The following is a 16,639-nucleotide window of genomic DNA, read 5'->3' as shown; positions in this document are numbered from 1 at the left end:
GGGGCCTACTTTGAAGGCCTGTATGTTCGAATATTCTCACCGTCTAGTTTCTGTGACCATTCACCAAACTGTCGGGTCACACCTTGTATGTTACCCATATGACTATTTCTCTCAAGTCTGTTTCTCCCAGCCTACAAGTTTCTCAGTCCTTTTTGGTATGTCAGTGACAGTGGTTGAAGAAGGCATATTATTGGAATGCAAAATCTTAATTGTGATCTTTGGTAAAGGTTTGCTTTTGGTTTTCATGTTGCATAGGAAGGAGTTGGAGACACTCCGGATTCATATGCTTACGATGGGAATCGAGTGCGCAAATGGAATGTAACCACAACCAACTATGGTAAAGTGAGTGTCTGCCCCTAATTGTTTTCTTGCTGCACTAAGCATGTAGTCTGTGTATCTCTGTGAACCACTTCACTTGTTTCAAGAACTAGGAACACAGAAATCTGTTTTACACTGAATCAGATTATTAGTCTATCTGTTTTGGTAATCTCAACACTGACTGTCAATAGCTCTCCAGGTTTTCATAGTCTCCAGTAGAATTGGAGACTCTTATTGGGTGGTGTAGTCAGAATTTATTTGTTATTAAGCTTCATGTTTTGTATTTAATTTTATTGTGAAAAACCAATTTCTCTTCCATTGTGCATATTGGCCCACCAGCAGATCGAGTTTGGCCTGTCCAATCATGTCCACCTGTCAATCAGTGACATCAGTGCAGGTTACTGCATTGTTGTGGGTGCCTGTTCCTAGCAGGGTTAAACCCCTCACGCATCAGCTGATGAGCAATGGTTAAACCCTGCTCAGTTTGGCTGCGTGCATCTGTCCCTCCTAGGAACAGGCCACACAGCCAAAGGAAGCATTGGGAAAATTGGGTTTGCTTGTCTTTGAGGTGGTATTCAATGTTTAGTTCTGTTATGCCCTTTAATGTCAATGGTTCTGCTCTAACTTAGGTTCATGCATTTCATTGAAAGTACTTTGAGTAAGACTTAGTTGAATAGCACCCCCATTTTTTTATCCATAACTGGGAAGAAGACTGCTTTATGCAGACATTGGCTCTGATAGAGATTTCTCTCTTGTGCAGTGATGCCTGTATGATGCAGGGTTCTTTCTTCCCTGCCTCCAATGAGGAGGAGAGAGGAGAAAGCAGCACTTTGCTACCCTTGTGCTTGGAGCTTTCCAAAGTGCCAAGCACAGTGCTGGCTCCATGTCTTGTCCCCAAGCCTGCAGACTGTTTTAAGATGTAGGTTGGAGAACCCTCCTGTCAATCATGTGATGTCACATGCCATATGATTTGGGAGGTGGGTTGTCCCACTCACCTACCTATCAGAGTTGGCTCATGGGTATCTGGCCTGCGGTACCAAAAAGATCCCATCCGTGATATAGAAAGTGGCCATCCTACTGAGTGGGTGCTTGCAAACACATGGCACATCTCATATCCCTTGCCTCCTGTAATATAGAACTAGAATTCTGCATGCTGCAATATGCAACAGAAGGGGGTAGAAAGTAAAAACAATGAATCAGTATGGCAGCAGAACTCTTGACCTGTACAGCTTTTCTTGACTGAATTGGAAGCAATCTCTATATGTTTTTACAGTATCCTAGCAACATTGCTTGCATACCCCAAGTCCCATCTAATTACCTTTTCTTTTTTCTGCAGTCTTGGGCAGCAGGAGATATTGTCAGCTGCTTAATAGACCTGGATGAGGGAAGCATTTCTTTCTGCCTGTAAGCACCCTTATAGAACTATCCTAGATGCTGCTAGTCTGCTATATTCTGTCCTCTCACCTTCTAAGTATATTCATTGAGAGCTTAAACCAAGCTCCACTAAAGGGTAAATAGTTACTTCATTCTCAATAATCCTCTACTAAAATTGCATTCAACAAGGAAGGTCCTTTGCCTTACAGCATCTAAATTGTTTCATAAAGTTGGAGTGCATCACTTCTGAACAGGAGTTTAGATGCTGATAGGGAATGATTCCTGGTACAATGTTATTATGGGTGCAAGAAAGATGAATAGAGAAATAAAACTAGATCTACACAAGCAGTAATCAACATGAGTGGTTGTTTTCAACATGACTGTGTGGAGCTGTACAACACAGAAAGCTCTGTAGAGCACTTTGAGTCACTGCGTGGAATTCTTAAGCTGAACAGGACCTTGAACAGAGCTCCAGCAACAACAATTCATATTTTTCTAAGTGTCTCTGCAAGAAGTTATTTCCTAAGATCCTCAGGCAAAGCAATGGGAGAATTTTGCACTTGGGATTCAGAATCTGCTTTTATTTATTGTCATAATACAGAAGACAAGCTGCTAAGCTGTGACTGTTTCTCCCTTTGTGTAATGTCAGATAAATAAGTCTTTTGTGTATAGAATTCTTGGCAAGGTGTGTCAAAACTTTTGGGATTTGTCTCCTTCCCCTCTTTCTTTTCTTTTTCAGGAATGGTGTGTCTCTGGGGACTGCGTTTGATAACATCTCACGAGGCTCTGGCATGGCCTATTTCCCTGCTATCAGCCTATCATTCAAGGAATCCGTTGCTTTTAACTTTGGTAGCCGGCCTCTCCGATATCCTTTGACAATAGTTTTAGCCAAACTGTAGAAATATTTTCCCCGAGCAATGTTGGCATCTAAAAAGTATCATTCTCTTCTCAGGCCACAACTATGCTAAACCTTGCCAGCCATCCACTGCTTCTCAGTAACATAATAATAGTTAGGAGAAGTGCTATATAAATACTACATGCTTGACATACTTTATCTCAGTAAGCCTAACAATGCCTCCATAAGGCAGATTCCTACTATTCTACTATTATTTTTTTATCCTTATTACAGTCTGAGAGTGGCTTTCTCTGAGGCCAGTTTGTAGTTATTCTAAGATTTGGACAGGGGGCCTCTAGCTCTGTAGCTGAAGCTCTTCTTGCCATCCTGAATAAAAGTATGAATCTCATTCTTGTCAATATGTCAGAAATGTTATACCGTGGTACCTCGCAAGATGAATGCCTCGCAAGACGAAAAACGCGCAAGACGAAAGAGTTTTCCGTTTTTTGAGTCGTTCCGCAAGAGGAATTTCCCTATGGGCTTGCTTCGCAAGACGGAACGTCTTGCGAGTTCTTGCGAGTTTGTTTCCTTTTTCTTAAAGCCGCTAAGCCGCTAATAGCCGTGCTTCGCAAGACGAAAAAACCGCAAGACGAAGAGACTCGCGGAACGGATTAGTTTCGTCTTGCGAGGCACCACTACTCTCAGGAGGCAGTTTGGATCTCCAGCAGCAGATACTACCTTCTTGAATGATCATTAAGGTGATTATTGGTCAGTGTGAATAAGAAAGACATCCTGAATGAGAAAGTAGCAATCACCCTTGAATCCCTTTACAATACATGCTGTGCTTGGTACAGATTGCTTTGCAAGGGTGGGACAAGACCTGGAGGCATATGAAATACCAATAAATGTGGCAATCATTCTAGAAGCTTGGTGTGGTGGATGAAGGCAAGGATTGGCAGCAGAGGAAAGCCTGGGGACTTAGGATCATTCCTTGAAGGAGGGGTAGATTGCCTTCTGTGGGGGTTTTTATCCTTAATAATTTCATACATATCCAGTGGAGGGATATCGGCCCTTACAGGACAAACCAGCTGCAGATCTTGCGAAAGCACAGAAACTGTTGGGGTACCTGAAAAATGTTATTCATACTGGAATAGATGTTACGGTGAGATAATCTTTTCAATGTTATGTTTACTCAGACTTGCCTTGCCAAAAACTGTTTGCACATTGGATTGATTAGGTTAGGGGCATTTCATTTCATTTTTCAATTTTTGTTGAGGGCTTTTATTACCTGCTGTTTAGCTAAAGCTCTTCAACTGACTTACAAAGAAGAAGAAAATAAAAATACACCAAAACCAAAGCAGTGATAAAATTTGAGCACAATGTAAATCTAATTAGTCTCTGCTGGGCAGATAATAAGGTTTCCCTGGTACTAAAAGAAAAAGGAAGAAGATGGTGCCAGGTAAAACCCCCACAGGGGTGCCACAGGAAGAATGTAGTTGGTCAAGGTAGCAGTGGACTCAAAAAGGTTGAAAACCTCTGGCCTAACTGATGCCAAATCTGGCTTAGGATGGTGTTAGTGCAATCTCTGCAAATCCAAGGTGTATCTCAGAATCCCAGGGGCTTCCTCAAGCTTAAGAAACACTCTTGTAGAATTAGGATCTGTTAAAAATGTGTAACCCTGAGTTATGTATTTCAGGAAGGGAAGCTGGTGGAAAGAGAGGCTTCCACGTGGCAACTCCAGGGGGAACCGACTGTTTTAATCACCCTTGCACACATTTTTAACAGTTTTGCTCCCCTTATGGTGAGTTTCCTCCAATGTTACTTCATGTATTTCAGGATCCTCCACCACTGTTTACAAAGTTACAGATGAGAGTGAACTTCTCCTCTTCATCGGTGAATTCAGTTTTTAACAACAAATTCTTGGACTTAATAGAGGGCCACACCATTGGAATGTTTAGATCAGTTATTTACATCAGGAGTGGACAACCAGTGGTCCATGATGCCATCCCATTCCCTGAACCCCATCCTGCTGCAAGTTTTAGGCTTGAAAAAGTCTCCTGTTGATGGCAATAGGAGACAAAAGTCTAATTGTGGTGTTGGGGGGCATTTTCAGAAGAATCCCCATGCATTGCTATCCCCTCCCCACCAAAAATACACACCCCATCCTGAAATTAAGTTTGAAAGCAGTCTTCCATTGGCACAAATAGGCTCTTTTGAAGCCTGATTGCTGTGGGGGAGAGTGCAGCCAGGGAAGGAGGAGTTAACCATCCTCTCTCAAGCGGCCATCTCCACAAAGATCACTAGCATCCCTATCTAGCAATTAGGTTTCAAAAAAGCTTTGGTCAGGCCTAATTGCTGGGGGAGCAATAGTTTTCTGTTGAGAAGGTATAGACACATATGTAGGGGAGCATATAATAGATTTGAGTAGCTGCATCCTCTTGGACCACACCCATTCTTGCTTTGGCTGTGCTCACTGCTGGTATGTAGCCCACAAAGCATTGGCCAAGGTGGAGTGTGACCCTCGGGATGAAAAAGGCTCCCCACTGACAGGCAGCATTGCTCAGCCGTTAAAGACAGAAATCTGTGCCATCTCTACCTAGAGACACCAGGGATTGAATGTGGCATCTTTTGCATGCAAAGCATGTGCACTGCCACCGAGCACCAGCATTTCCAACTCCAGTGCTCACATACAGCGAGTGCTGCAGTCTGTCCTGTGCATCTGTGCACTTCACTCCTTTTGAGTAGATTAACCAGCAAGCAAAGGATCCCAGCCAGATGGGTGCGGTATAAATAATAAACAACTACTACTACTTCATTTATTATTTATTATTATATTATCATTATCATTAACATCTTTTGCCAGTTTGCTGCTGGGCAGAGTTCAAGGTTCTTCTGTCAATTCACAAAACACTAAATAATTTGGGCCCAAAATACCTTAAGGACGATCTGATCCCTTACGCTCCACCTTGGCCACTGAGATCCTCTGATGGGGCACTTATTGTGGTTCCCCACAACCACGAGGTTCAGCCAGCCTTTACTATGAACTGAGCCTCTAGTGTGGAAGGCTGTGCCCTGTGGAACTCCCTGCCATTTGAGCTTTGGCAGGCATCATTCCTACCTTCTTTTAGAAGTCTAAAAATGGTGTCATTCAGAGAGAGCTTTGCACTGTGAATTTCTTTTTACCAACCATTATTTATTGATGTTTTTATTGCTGTTACTGTAATTTTGTACGCTGTAAACTACTTTACTGTATTTTTTTTTAAAATGGAAACATAGTTTATAAATAATAAAGAAATAGCAACATTCTGAGGGGGGGGAGTGGCTCTTGGAAACCAGTGAGAAGGTGGATCCTGAGTAAAGGGACATTGTTGGGATGTGGGACAACCTGTCCTTGGAGTTCTCAATGTAGTCTAGGGAAACGGCTGCTGTGAGCCCCCTCAGAGCTGCAGCAGCACAGAGTATTCACTGTTCTTGACTCTGCTGCAGCATCATGATAAAGCTAGTCTGTTAAGTCTTCTGCTTTAATGAATTCTTTTCTGCAGTGCAAAGTGTACTTGGTGGAAGATGTGCTCATGAACTTCCTACTCAGCATCCTGGAAGGAGGAGGGTCTGTGGAAGCGCACCCTCTTATACAGCAGTTGTTGGATCTCATGTGGCTTCTCATGGAGGTGAGCTACTGGAGTGCTTTTACTCTCAAGGAAAGAGCTTCCTTTCTCCAGAGGAACTCCCTGACCCAGTATCTTCTTTCCTATTGAGTAAGAAAGTGTTTCTTTCCTCCCTCAGGATTACGAAGTGCATGAATGCCTCAAGCAGCTGCTGATGTCCCTGCTCAGGGCATACCGCTTCTCTCCCATTGTTCCTGATCTAGGCTTACAGGTGAGTATTATTCTGTTAAACACCGGTAGAAACCCTTAAGAACAAAGTTCACGCAGTGAGAGGGGAGCTGCTTTGGCTGACTGCTTACAGCTTTGCAAATGTTGTAAGACATTTTAAATATGCTGTTTTAAGAGCTCTTCCTCACATATCACTTCAGCTTATCTTGATTTCCCTTTTTTCTTCTTCTCTATCCAGATTCACTACCTCCGTCTCACTATTGCTATCCTGAAGCATGAGAAATCCAGGAAGTACCTGCTTCACAATGTCCTGTATCCTTTTTTATTTTTTTAAAAAGACGCAATATTTTTCACATACATCCAAATCCCCTGATGGTACAAACTTGCTCAGACAGATAAAAAGATTCATGTGTAGGCCCTAGAGAAGCACCACCCAGTAACAGGAGGTGGTTTCTTTTTTTCCTGTGACTGCACACACCTGCAGCTAAATTTAAGAGGCCCTAGTCTCTTCTATATCTCAGTGTTGCTATTTCCTTACTACCAGATGCAGCTCAGGAGTGCCTCTGCACAAATTGGAGAGGAAGGGTTTGACCAAGGCAAAATGGCTGCATCTTCACTCTGAGGTCCTTGAGATCACACTTTACTGTATCAACCATTCTTTGCATACATTCAGATTCAGTTTCTTTCACTTTCAGGGAAACATATAACCGTGATAACTTGGGCTATATTCTGTGCCATGGGACCAGAGAGAGGCAGCCAGACTAGCCAAAATAACCCCTGCTTCTTGTTAACTTCACCACTGCCACCATCTTTTTTTGCCTACTCTGTATTGCCTGCTCTGACTAGCAGTGGCTGTCAGGCAGAGAGGGTCTTTGCCATCACCTGCTGCCTGATATTTTAACTGGCAATGCCAGGGACTGAACCCGGATTCTTCTGCAGGCAAGTGTTTGTTGTGCCACGGAGCTGGGGTCTCTCCCCTTAATATTCAAATCTGATCCCAGTGTTCTCCAAAAGTAGACTGGCTGCATTCATGGAACAGCCAGCATGCCCAGAGGATTATTTTTCACTTATTCTCTCTTCCAACACTATACACCTACCTGGACTACCCTGCTAGATAAATGCTCTGTTCATTGACAATAGTTAAATAACATCTATGTATGAGCTGATCATTATTCCTTTGCTTCCCTTCCCCATGTGCCTTTTGTAATTATCCCAATTATTTGGAAGGGTGTGGCTTCTGTCTCAGTAGCATCACTCGAGACCGACCATAAAAGCACAAATTCTATAACAGCTTTGAGAACATACACAAGGTGGTCTCAGCAGCAGATTGCTAACATGGGGGAAGTGGGGTGGATAGCTGCTTCAATGCATTGGAAGCTCATGAAAATAAGCAAAAAGTTGCAGACGTTCCTTTCACAGTTTTTCACCTCTTCTTTCATTCCCCCCAAATACCCTTCTTGCTGCACGATACAGTCATTATAGCTTCCAAGTACCCTATGGAGTTGACTTGTTTTCAGGAAATCTAATTTTTTTCACGTGGTCCTGTGTGGAGTTATTCTTAACTTATTGCAGGGATGCTGCTTGTGACATAGATCCCACAGGTGCATCTATATGAACTACCACACAACTCCCTTAACTCTCTGCAGATTTGATGTGCTCCGCTCAGTTGTGTTTTTTTACATCAAGAGTCCTTTGCGTGTGGAGGAGGCTGGTTTACAGGAGCTCATTCCCACCACTTGGTGGCCAAACCGCTTCAACAAAGAGGTGAGGAATATGGCGCCCACTGCTGGTCGATTTAAGGGCTGTCCTAGCTTAACTGCAGAGATGTTGGCTTTATCTAGGTGTTTTCTGCACATAATAGCTTATGCAAATGACCATTTGTTTAGCACCTTTATACAGCTGCATTCTCTTATTAGCTGTGTTTGCGTTCATGAGCGTTTGCAGCCCTTCCTGTCCATCCTTTTTGGCTTCTGCTAACAACTCTGTTAACCTCGTCTCTTTTAAACACAGGGCAAAGAAAGTAAAGAGATAAAAGATGAGACTGCTGAGGAGAGACTGAGGAGGCGAGCGTATGAAAGAGGATGCCAGCGACTCAAGAAACGCATTGAAGGTCTGAGGATGGGATAGTGGCGTTCAAAATCTCATGGGCAATTTAGAATATGGCATGAAGCCATATTGATCAGTCCTAGAGTACAGCTTTCCCAGAGAATGGAGAAATAATTGCATGCCACGATTAATTAATTTATCGCATTTGTATACTGCCTTTTGTACCAAGACACCCACATTTGAAATATTTGAATAAACAAATGCTATAAAATATTAGCTGGGAAGTGCTGTGTTACAGGTGCCATTGGCACCCCTGCTTGCAAATGCAATACTAGTAACTTCATTTAGAAACAGCACTAAGTTTTCCGCTGATAATGTTTTTACCTCCTGTCATTCCAAAGACGGTCCAGAGCCACTTGGGAAGTGTAGCTCAACAAACTGATGTGTATAATAATTTGGGAAAGTCAGTTTCTTCTTGGGAGTTTCTATGCAGGGCTTGAATATGGCCACTGTCAGTTTCTCTGTAGCAATGTGGTGATGGCTGCTACCTGACGCAGTGTTTATTATTTCCGGTCCTTTTTATTCTTAGTGGTGGAGGAACTCCAAGTGCAGATACTGAAGTTGCTGTTGAACAATAAAGACCATGGTGGGGTAAGGATGATTGCATATATTATCTGCAGAGTATTTCAGTCACACTGGAGAGCAGCTTGCTTTTTGAGGTTGTCATGTATCCTCAAAGGGCCTTGCCTGCATCTCACCATAAAACAAGATTTAGTCACCTGAAAACTGAGGCCCCATATATCTGGAAGACTGTCTCCTTCCGTACAAACCTCTTTTGTTTGTTAAGATTGGCACTTGGAAGTTCAGGAGGTGGAAACCCGGGAGAGGGCATTCTCCATGGCAGCCCCTGAGCCGTGGAATTTCTTCCCTGCAGAGATGTGTCTGACACTCTTTATTATATAGCTTTTGTCATATGTTGAAGACTCAACACTTTACCCTGGCATCTAGCACCTAAATTATATATTCTGTTGTACCCACTGTCTTCTTCTGATTGTAAATTGTCTTACCTTTTACATTGTTATAATGCAATATAAATCAGTTCTGGTACCTTCTGGTGATGGCTGGGAAAGAAGTATAATAAATAATCATTGTAATAGTAACAAATGAATACCACATTCATTTCTGATAGCCTGATATTAAATGTAGTGAGGAGGCTCAAACTATTGTACACTAGAAGCTGTTTGCTCAGATTAGGCTATTAGCAGCTGATCTTCTCTACTGGGTACAATTCTAAACCTGACAACATTGTTTATTGGATACAGGGCACACAGGCTAATGACTCCTGCCCAGTACCCTGGCATCTCATGAGTCTGTGTGAAATGATTATGCTGAGAATATGAGTGGAATTTCTAAGAGCTAATGCGGTTAGGTGGGACTCCTAATAAAGGCCTAGATAAATGATTTATGAACATCTCCTTTGCACTGGCGACCAAATGATGGCAGTGTGGAACTGTACATATCCTGAATGGACTTCTTGATTAGGGAACTGGATTTCTGTACAGCAGCCAAAAAAGCTAGTAATGGAGGCGAGCAGGGCATTCATACAAGGTGACTTCTGTGAGGATAGGCAGCCAAAGAACACTGCTATGTAACTTGACTTTAGGATAGGTTTCATCCATGCATGTGCAGTATATCACACTCTCCTCATCACTAAATGACTCACAACTGATCATGTGAGCTGCCTCCATTGAAGAGGAATTGTCTTTGAAGTAATGACTGGTGACTTATTTATTTAGGATATTTGTAAATCACCAAACTTCCAGAGGAGCTGGAAACAACACACATCAACCATCCAAAACCCCCCACAAAGCATCTAGAATATAAAGAATTTAATAAAAAAATCAGTTTGAAACTCATACTGTTACTGCTTAAGTATTCAGCCTCTCAGTTTTAAACAGTAAATTCTTGGGTAAATAAAAATGTCTTCCGTTGATGTTTCAAAACCAATCATGTGAGGTGGATCTCTTTAACTCAAAAACACAAGTGCAACAGTGCTCCAGTTGATGTCACCCCAAAGCAGGCTGCATTATGAAGTGTGTATCCTAATGAAAAGGTTTGTGTGTGGTTCTTGGTCTGTGATGGCCATCACTTGATGTTGCAGCTCTTGAGAATTCTTTTTAAAAAATCGATTTATATAATGCCTATGTGGCCCAGTAGAACCCACAGGGCAGCTCATAATAAAACAAGCAGTAATAGGTAATAACAAAACCAGATATACAATTCAAACTGAACTCCAGTTTATTTTAAAACAGCCGTTTGAAACAAGACAGCAGCAGACAGCAATTCCCTCAGCTTAGTGCAAGTCTAGCAAGTTATGAGAATACATGTATACACTTGTCTTTAAGGACTTAGCCTGGAAAAGAGGAGGTTAAGGGGTAATATGATAGCCATGTTCAAATATATAAAAGGATGTCATATAGAGGAAGGAGAAAGGTTGATTTCTGCTGCTCCAGAGAAGCGGACACGGAGCAATGGATCCAAACTACAAGAAAGAAGATTCCACCTAAACATTAGGAAGAACTTCCTAACAGTAAGAGCTGTTCGACAGTGGAATTTGCTGCCAAGGAGTGTGGTGGAGTCTCCTTCTTTGGAGATCTTTAAGCAGAGGCTTGACAACCATATGTCAGGAGTGCTCTGATGGTGTTTCCTGCTTGGCAGGGGGTTGGACTCGATGGCCCTTGTGGTCTCTTCCAACTCTATGATTCTATGACTTACCTGTAAGGGCAAATTTCAAATCAAATGAGCAAATGATCATAATTCAGGCAAAACTAAGAAATACTGTAATTTTAGGTTGTTCTTTCACCTTAATGGAACTCAACTGACTTTAAACACTGGTTGTTTCAGGGAGGAGCTTCCAGATACATCTTTCTAAATAAGTTCCGCAAGTTTCTGCAGGAAAATGCCAGCAACCGAGGGGTAAGTTGAGAACAGTATCTTCATTCCACTTTGACTTCTGTCACACTTTCTGTTGGAGAGTCTGAAGAAGGACACAATCTTATATCTGTCAGAAGCCGTAGCTGCAGACATGTTTGCAGCTTGGACAGTATAGGTGCCTTGTTGAGTGTGTAATGACTTCTTAAATTTTGGGCTGATGGACTCCATACTACTGTTTTTCCTGTGCAGAAATTAGGAAATTTCCACACATCAATGGTTTACCAAGGTGTCGAGTTCATAGTGAATGATTTCTTTATCAAGGCCCCTCAACTCATGCAATACGAACACACGGTCACTCCTTACATTCTATTCAGTTTGGTTTTGTTATCTGACAATGTCAGTTCTCTTCACTCTGACAGACAATGCTCTTCAGATCTGCAAAGCTAGGCTTCAGTTCTGACCCTCCACCCCCCCCCTTATATCCCTATACCTCTGTTCCCCATTGACTGCCTTCCTACGATATTGGTGGCAGAACAATTATGCTAGGAATCTCATCTTTTTTAACAGAATGTAAAGAAATAGCTTAAGATACCTGGAAGGGAAGAGCAGTCAAGTTATAACTTCATAAAAGAAATGGTATCTGTGGGGAATTAGCACACACTTTGTATTGATGGCACATTCTTGAACAGAAGTCTTGGTTTTAAAAGTGGGTCTTGAAGCCTAAATGCAAATCATGGTGAAATCACAGAAGCTGAAGGAAAGTGGGATAATGCAGCTGTCAGAGTTTTCAATAGTCAGAGGACAGGGTTTTGTCACCCTATAGGACTTGATGCCCCTGTCCATTACTACAATGAATTATTGTTTCTATTCAATTAATTAAAACTTTGCATAACTTACTGAAGGTTCCTGAATTCAATTTTTCTTAGTATGTCATTTTGAGTCTTGCTTAGCAGAGCACACTCAGCCATGCCTTAAAGGTCTCTCAGTAAATCTAAGTGAAGGTGTCACCTCTCCGACATGGACTTTTAGTTCTTTCCTGACTGGGAGTGTTCTGTTGTTTCAGTGCCAGTCTTTTCTGGCAGTGAGGGAAATGTGCTTACTGGCGCTTGCTAACATGCCTTGGGGCCACCAGGTTGCCTCATCATCTCTTTTCTTGATGTACTGTGCTACTATGCTTTGAAGGGAAGATTCGTGCTTGCTCTTTCTTGTTGGGAAACAGGTGAGAATCAGTGATGGATATTGACTCTGTCAGTTACTGGAAATGTTCTGTGTTGCCTGGGGAATGCTATAGGCAAGGGTGTGCATCACACCCATCTGAGGGGATGGAGAAGCTCAGTTCAGCATGGCTCCTCTACTGTTCTGTTAACAGTAGAGCCTTGTCGTTTTTTGTCCTTAGAATCTGACTGTGCTGTGTCCTCCAGAGTATATGGTGTGCTTCTTGCATCGACTCATCTCGGCCTTGAAACATTACTGGGATGAGTACAACATGAAGAACTCTTTAGCAATGAGCAGTGAAGGTAATTTCCAAAGATGCACAAATGGGAATATTGGTTTTGGTATCCAGGAATTTCTGGAGTTGTGTGTAACCAAATTCTATCTCTTCACCCAAAAATGCAAAATTAGAGACATTCAAGACAACGTTTCTTACATTTTGCATCCCACAGTGAAACAATGCCCATCCAAAAGTGGACCTAGTCCTCACTGTTGTGCAGACATGTAGCAGAGAAGAAAGTCATCTTCATCAGAATGCTTGCCTTGCCATAGCCCCTCAAAGGGGCTATGTGTGAATGCATTTTAGCTCTCTTTGTTCAGTACCAATTTTCAGTGCTCTGTTGACTTCTCTTCCCCCTTATACCAGAGGGAGAGTTGGCTAGAGCAGGTGGATGTCTTGTAACTGTGGCCCTGATTATTTGCACTCATTGAAGATTAGCTTTCTTTGGCCTTCTCCGTAAATGCATATAAAACATCTTTCCCCACAGATGCATATGTCCCCCCTCAGCTCTTCTATAATGGGAAGGTGGATTACTTTGACCTCCAGCGACTTGGGGGACTCTTGTCTCATCTCAAGAAGACCCTCAAAGGCAAGTGCTTGTTTTGTTGTGTTCCATTAATTCATGTGGAAGCATATGATGTGGAAAATCTGTTGCAGGAGCAAATTATTGAGGGAAGTAAAAGATGGGCAGGAGTGTCACAGAATTAGCTTCATTTCTTTGTGGAGCTACGTATCTGTGTGTGAAAGCTTTGGTTCTGCCTGGTACTTGGACTCAGAAGCCTGCTGGTTTCTAGGTCCCCTAAGTGATCCCGGCAAGGTGAGAAAGGTCCTTTTCTATTTTCACTTTGTTAAATACTGTACTAGGGATACTGGAAACTCAGAATGTCATTTATTTGCTCAAACAGGCAGGTGCTAACTTGGCATCTTCTTCAAAGGCTTAGTTGTCTTCACTTGTGACCTTCCTTTAAAACTATGTATTTTAACTTGATTATCAAATAGCAGCCATGACATAAGTGTGGTAATTTTTTTGACTTGTTAATTTACATGCAAATCTATTCTAGCTAATTTAAATAGCTCAGTCCTCTTCAAGGATATGTGTACGGCCTCTGAAGCTAAAAACAAGAACTGCTCTCCTGGGACTTGAAGATAAAGTGGCAGCTAATGCCTCTTGGCCTGTGAGATTCCAATTAGGACTTGCTTCTTCCTCTTTCAGGTGCTCTTCAGATCAGCAGAGCCAGGCTTTAGGGCACTGGGGCTGCTTGGCCATCTGCTTGGTAGAGATAAGAGAATATGAAATACAAGCTCCAAATTACATTTTGAAGATTGTGTGTGACCCTTTTATGAATCTTGTTTTTGTTCACCCTGGGGGAGACCCAAGATTTCCCTACCCAATTTTTTGGCTCTTATTGGACTGACTTGTCCATTCCACCTAGGGTCTGGATGCTCCTTTCTCTGCCTTGGGAGCAGCCTCCAAGGCAAAATGTACACAAAAGGAAATAGCTATTAGAATCAGTAACACGATCTGGAAAAAGTACAGTTTGCATTTGGGAGAATTTTATTTTAGTCATTAAAAAAAATACTACCCTTCAGTTGTCTGTTTATAGGTAAAACAATAAAGCATAACAATATGGGTGTGTGTGTGTGTGTGTGTGTGTGTGTGTATAGGTGTCAGAAAGCATATTTGTTATTTGGTACTGCTCATATTGATCTAGAGCAGACTTCATCATAAAGTTAGCAGAGTAAAAACTTGAAACACATTGCAGGATTCCCAAAAAATAGACCAGAGGCAATTAATTCTTCATCCAGCAGAGCTTTACTACTGAAGGTAAATGAGCATAATAGTCACAAATCCATATGTCTTCAAGGTTGGCACAATCCATAAGAAATCCAGTTGCAGCAGACTAAACTTAAACTTACAATAACTTACAATAAGACTGAAACCTTAGCACTAAGCATGTTATATACAAACCACCACACCAGAAGAAAAGAGAAACTCCGGCTCCTTCTGGCCTGTTCTTCTAGTCAACATGACAGAAAAAGATAACAGAACCAGTTTGAAATGGCTGCTCATCTTCTCTGAAGGAATAACCAAAACATCAGGAATCTTCTGCTTGTTTCTAGACAGAATAGTATCTTGCTTGTCAGCTACAAACTTCCAGCTTGTATCACACAGAGAAGCTTCCAGAAGCTTCTTGAATTAATTAGAATAGAAAAGGTCTCTACACATTAGATCAATACTTTCTGTACCCAAAAATGCATACCTAACCATATTTGATTTTTCACAGCATGTTCTAAGTCTGTATAGAATGACTACTGGCAATGGGCCGTCCCACGCCACTTGATACCTTTTTTAAAAAAGTGCATAACAGATGCTTTAGCGTTTTCTTTCCCAGCTATTTCTCCACTCAAATTTGGCCTCTCCGGGTGCTTTTCTTCCTGAGAAATAAAAAAAAAATACAGGTTCTAGTATATTTTATCTTTGGGGGAGTTTTTGAGTGGACAAATGGCTGGGAAGAGCGTTGATCCTCTTCTATGCCTTTGCCACCAGATCTGATCATTTACAGTGCAGTCCTATGGGTGTATACTCAGAGGTACATCCCACTGAATTCAGCAAGTCCCACTGTGCATAGGATTGCAGCCTTAGTGAAGACACAGTAGCAGTATTGACACTTCTGATGCGTTGCACTTTGAGCTTCTGGTAGCTGTACTGCTGCTTTGAGTCCCACCAGGAAAATGGTGGGGTATACAGTAATAATAATAATAAGAATACTGAAAATAAGGCATGTGGTAAATTGAATGTGCATAGGTAATTATACCTAGCAGTGAATATGTTTGATATTTTATTCATACAGATGAGCTTGCTTCAAAGGCAAATATTCTGATTGACCCTGCAGAACTTCAGGCGGTGACAATGGATGATCTCGATGAAGATGAAGAGTCAGCAGTGTCAACAGCACAAGTGAGCCTAACAATGCCATGTGCAATGAGTTTTAACTTAGGCAGCTGTCAATGGAGTCTATAAGGAAGGATGGAGGAGCACTGAACCTCCTGGAAGCAGAAATTTGTTTTGAATGGATGGGAGAAGCAAGTAAAGAGAGACTTTTATGCGTTGTACCTAAGAAATTCGCCTTTCTAAGATTTGTGTTGAACGTATTGGTTGTACAGCAGTCTAATGGTGCCATAGCAAAGTGTACATCGGAATCCAGCCCAAAATCCTGACTCTAAGGGGCTATAATCAGACATATTTAGGCCAGGGGACAGTTCTGAAAACAAAGTTACCTGAGGTGGGAGGCTAGCAGGGAGAGGGACTTCTCAGTGTTTGGACCCCAGTGATGGAATGCTCTCTCCAAAGCAGTTGGCCTGGCACCTGCTTCATTCTCCTTCAGTGCCAAGCAAAGACCTTTTTATTTTCTCAGGTCTTTTATATTAATTTTAACCCTGCTGGCTCTACTGCAGGCCCAGAATTTTACAGGCTAATGGAGAGTTCTCTGTTTAGCAAGATCTGATGGTCACTTAAAGCTCCAACAGCTCTGCATTTCTCATTAGTCAGCAGCGTTACACTCTTAACCTGAGAATGCCAAGAATGCTGATTGAATGCTAGTTGCCGTTGGTCCTAACACAGACATCTGAGTCAGGATTTGGGCTTGCCAAAGATTGTAGTGATGACTCTGCAGTTTGAGTCGGGAGGTTCTAATATCAGAAACAAATATAAGGGAAACTGCAACATGATTTTATATAGAAGGCCCCATGTGTTGATTTGGCACAGTTGTCACCTGTTGTTTATGGTTTCCACCAATCTCCTCTTTC

At 42.0% G+C, this 16,639-nt stretch overlaps 1 protein-coding gene across 2 annotated transcripts in view; it reads left to right on the top strand.

The window, feature by feature from the left end:
- Positions 1 to 16,639, top strand: part of RNF123 (ring finger protein 123) — a 94,841-nt gene that overhangs the window by 19,549 nt on the left and 58,653 nt on the right. For both annotated transcript variants that reach the window (XM_082214485.1, XM_082214486.1), the window contains exons 8-22: positions 256 to 342; positions 1,655 to 1,722; positions 2,432 to 2,563; positions 3,581 to 3,689; positions 4,224 to 4,328; positions 6,070 to 6,195; positions 6,311 to 6,403; positions 6,599 to 6,672; positions 8,007 to 8,124; positions 8,371 to 8,470; positions 8,996 to 9,057; positions 11,311 to 11,382; positions 12,737 to 12,857; positions 13,320 to 13,421; positions 15,685 to 15,791. In XM_082214485.1, the coding sequence (XP_082070611.1) occupies positions 256 to 342; positions 1,655 to 1,722; positions 2,432 to 2,563; positions 3,581 to 3,689; positions 4,224 to 4,328; positions 6,070 to 6,195; positions 6,311 to 6,403; positions 6,599 to 6,672; positions 8,007 to 8,124; positions 8,371 to 8,470; positions 8,996 to 9,057; positions 11,311 to 11,382; positions 12,737 to 12,857; positions 13,320 to 13,421; positions 15,685 to 15,791 (1,476 nt within the window). The remainder of the gene's footprint in view (positions 1 to 255; positions 343 to 1,654; positions 1,723 to 2,431; positions 2,564 to 3,580; positions 3,690 to 4,223; positions 4,329 to 6,069; positions 6,196 to 6,310; positions 6,404 to 6,598; positions 6,673 to 8,006; positions 8,125 to 8,370; positions 8,471 to 8,995; positions 9,058 to 11,310; positions 11,383 to 12,736; positions 12,858 to 13,319; positions 13,422 to 15,684; positions 15,792 to 16,639) is intronic.

This window comes from Podarcis vaucheri (genome assembly GCF_965113315.1).
Source record: "Podarcis vaucheri genome assembly, chromosome: 2".
In the NCBI taxonomy this organism is placed as follows: Eukaryota; Metazoa; Chordata; class Lepidosauria; order Squamata; family Lacertidae; genus Podarcis; species Podarcis vaucheri.
This window is presented reverse-complemented; position numbering and strand designations above follow the sequence as displayed.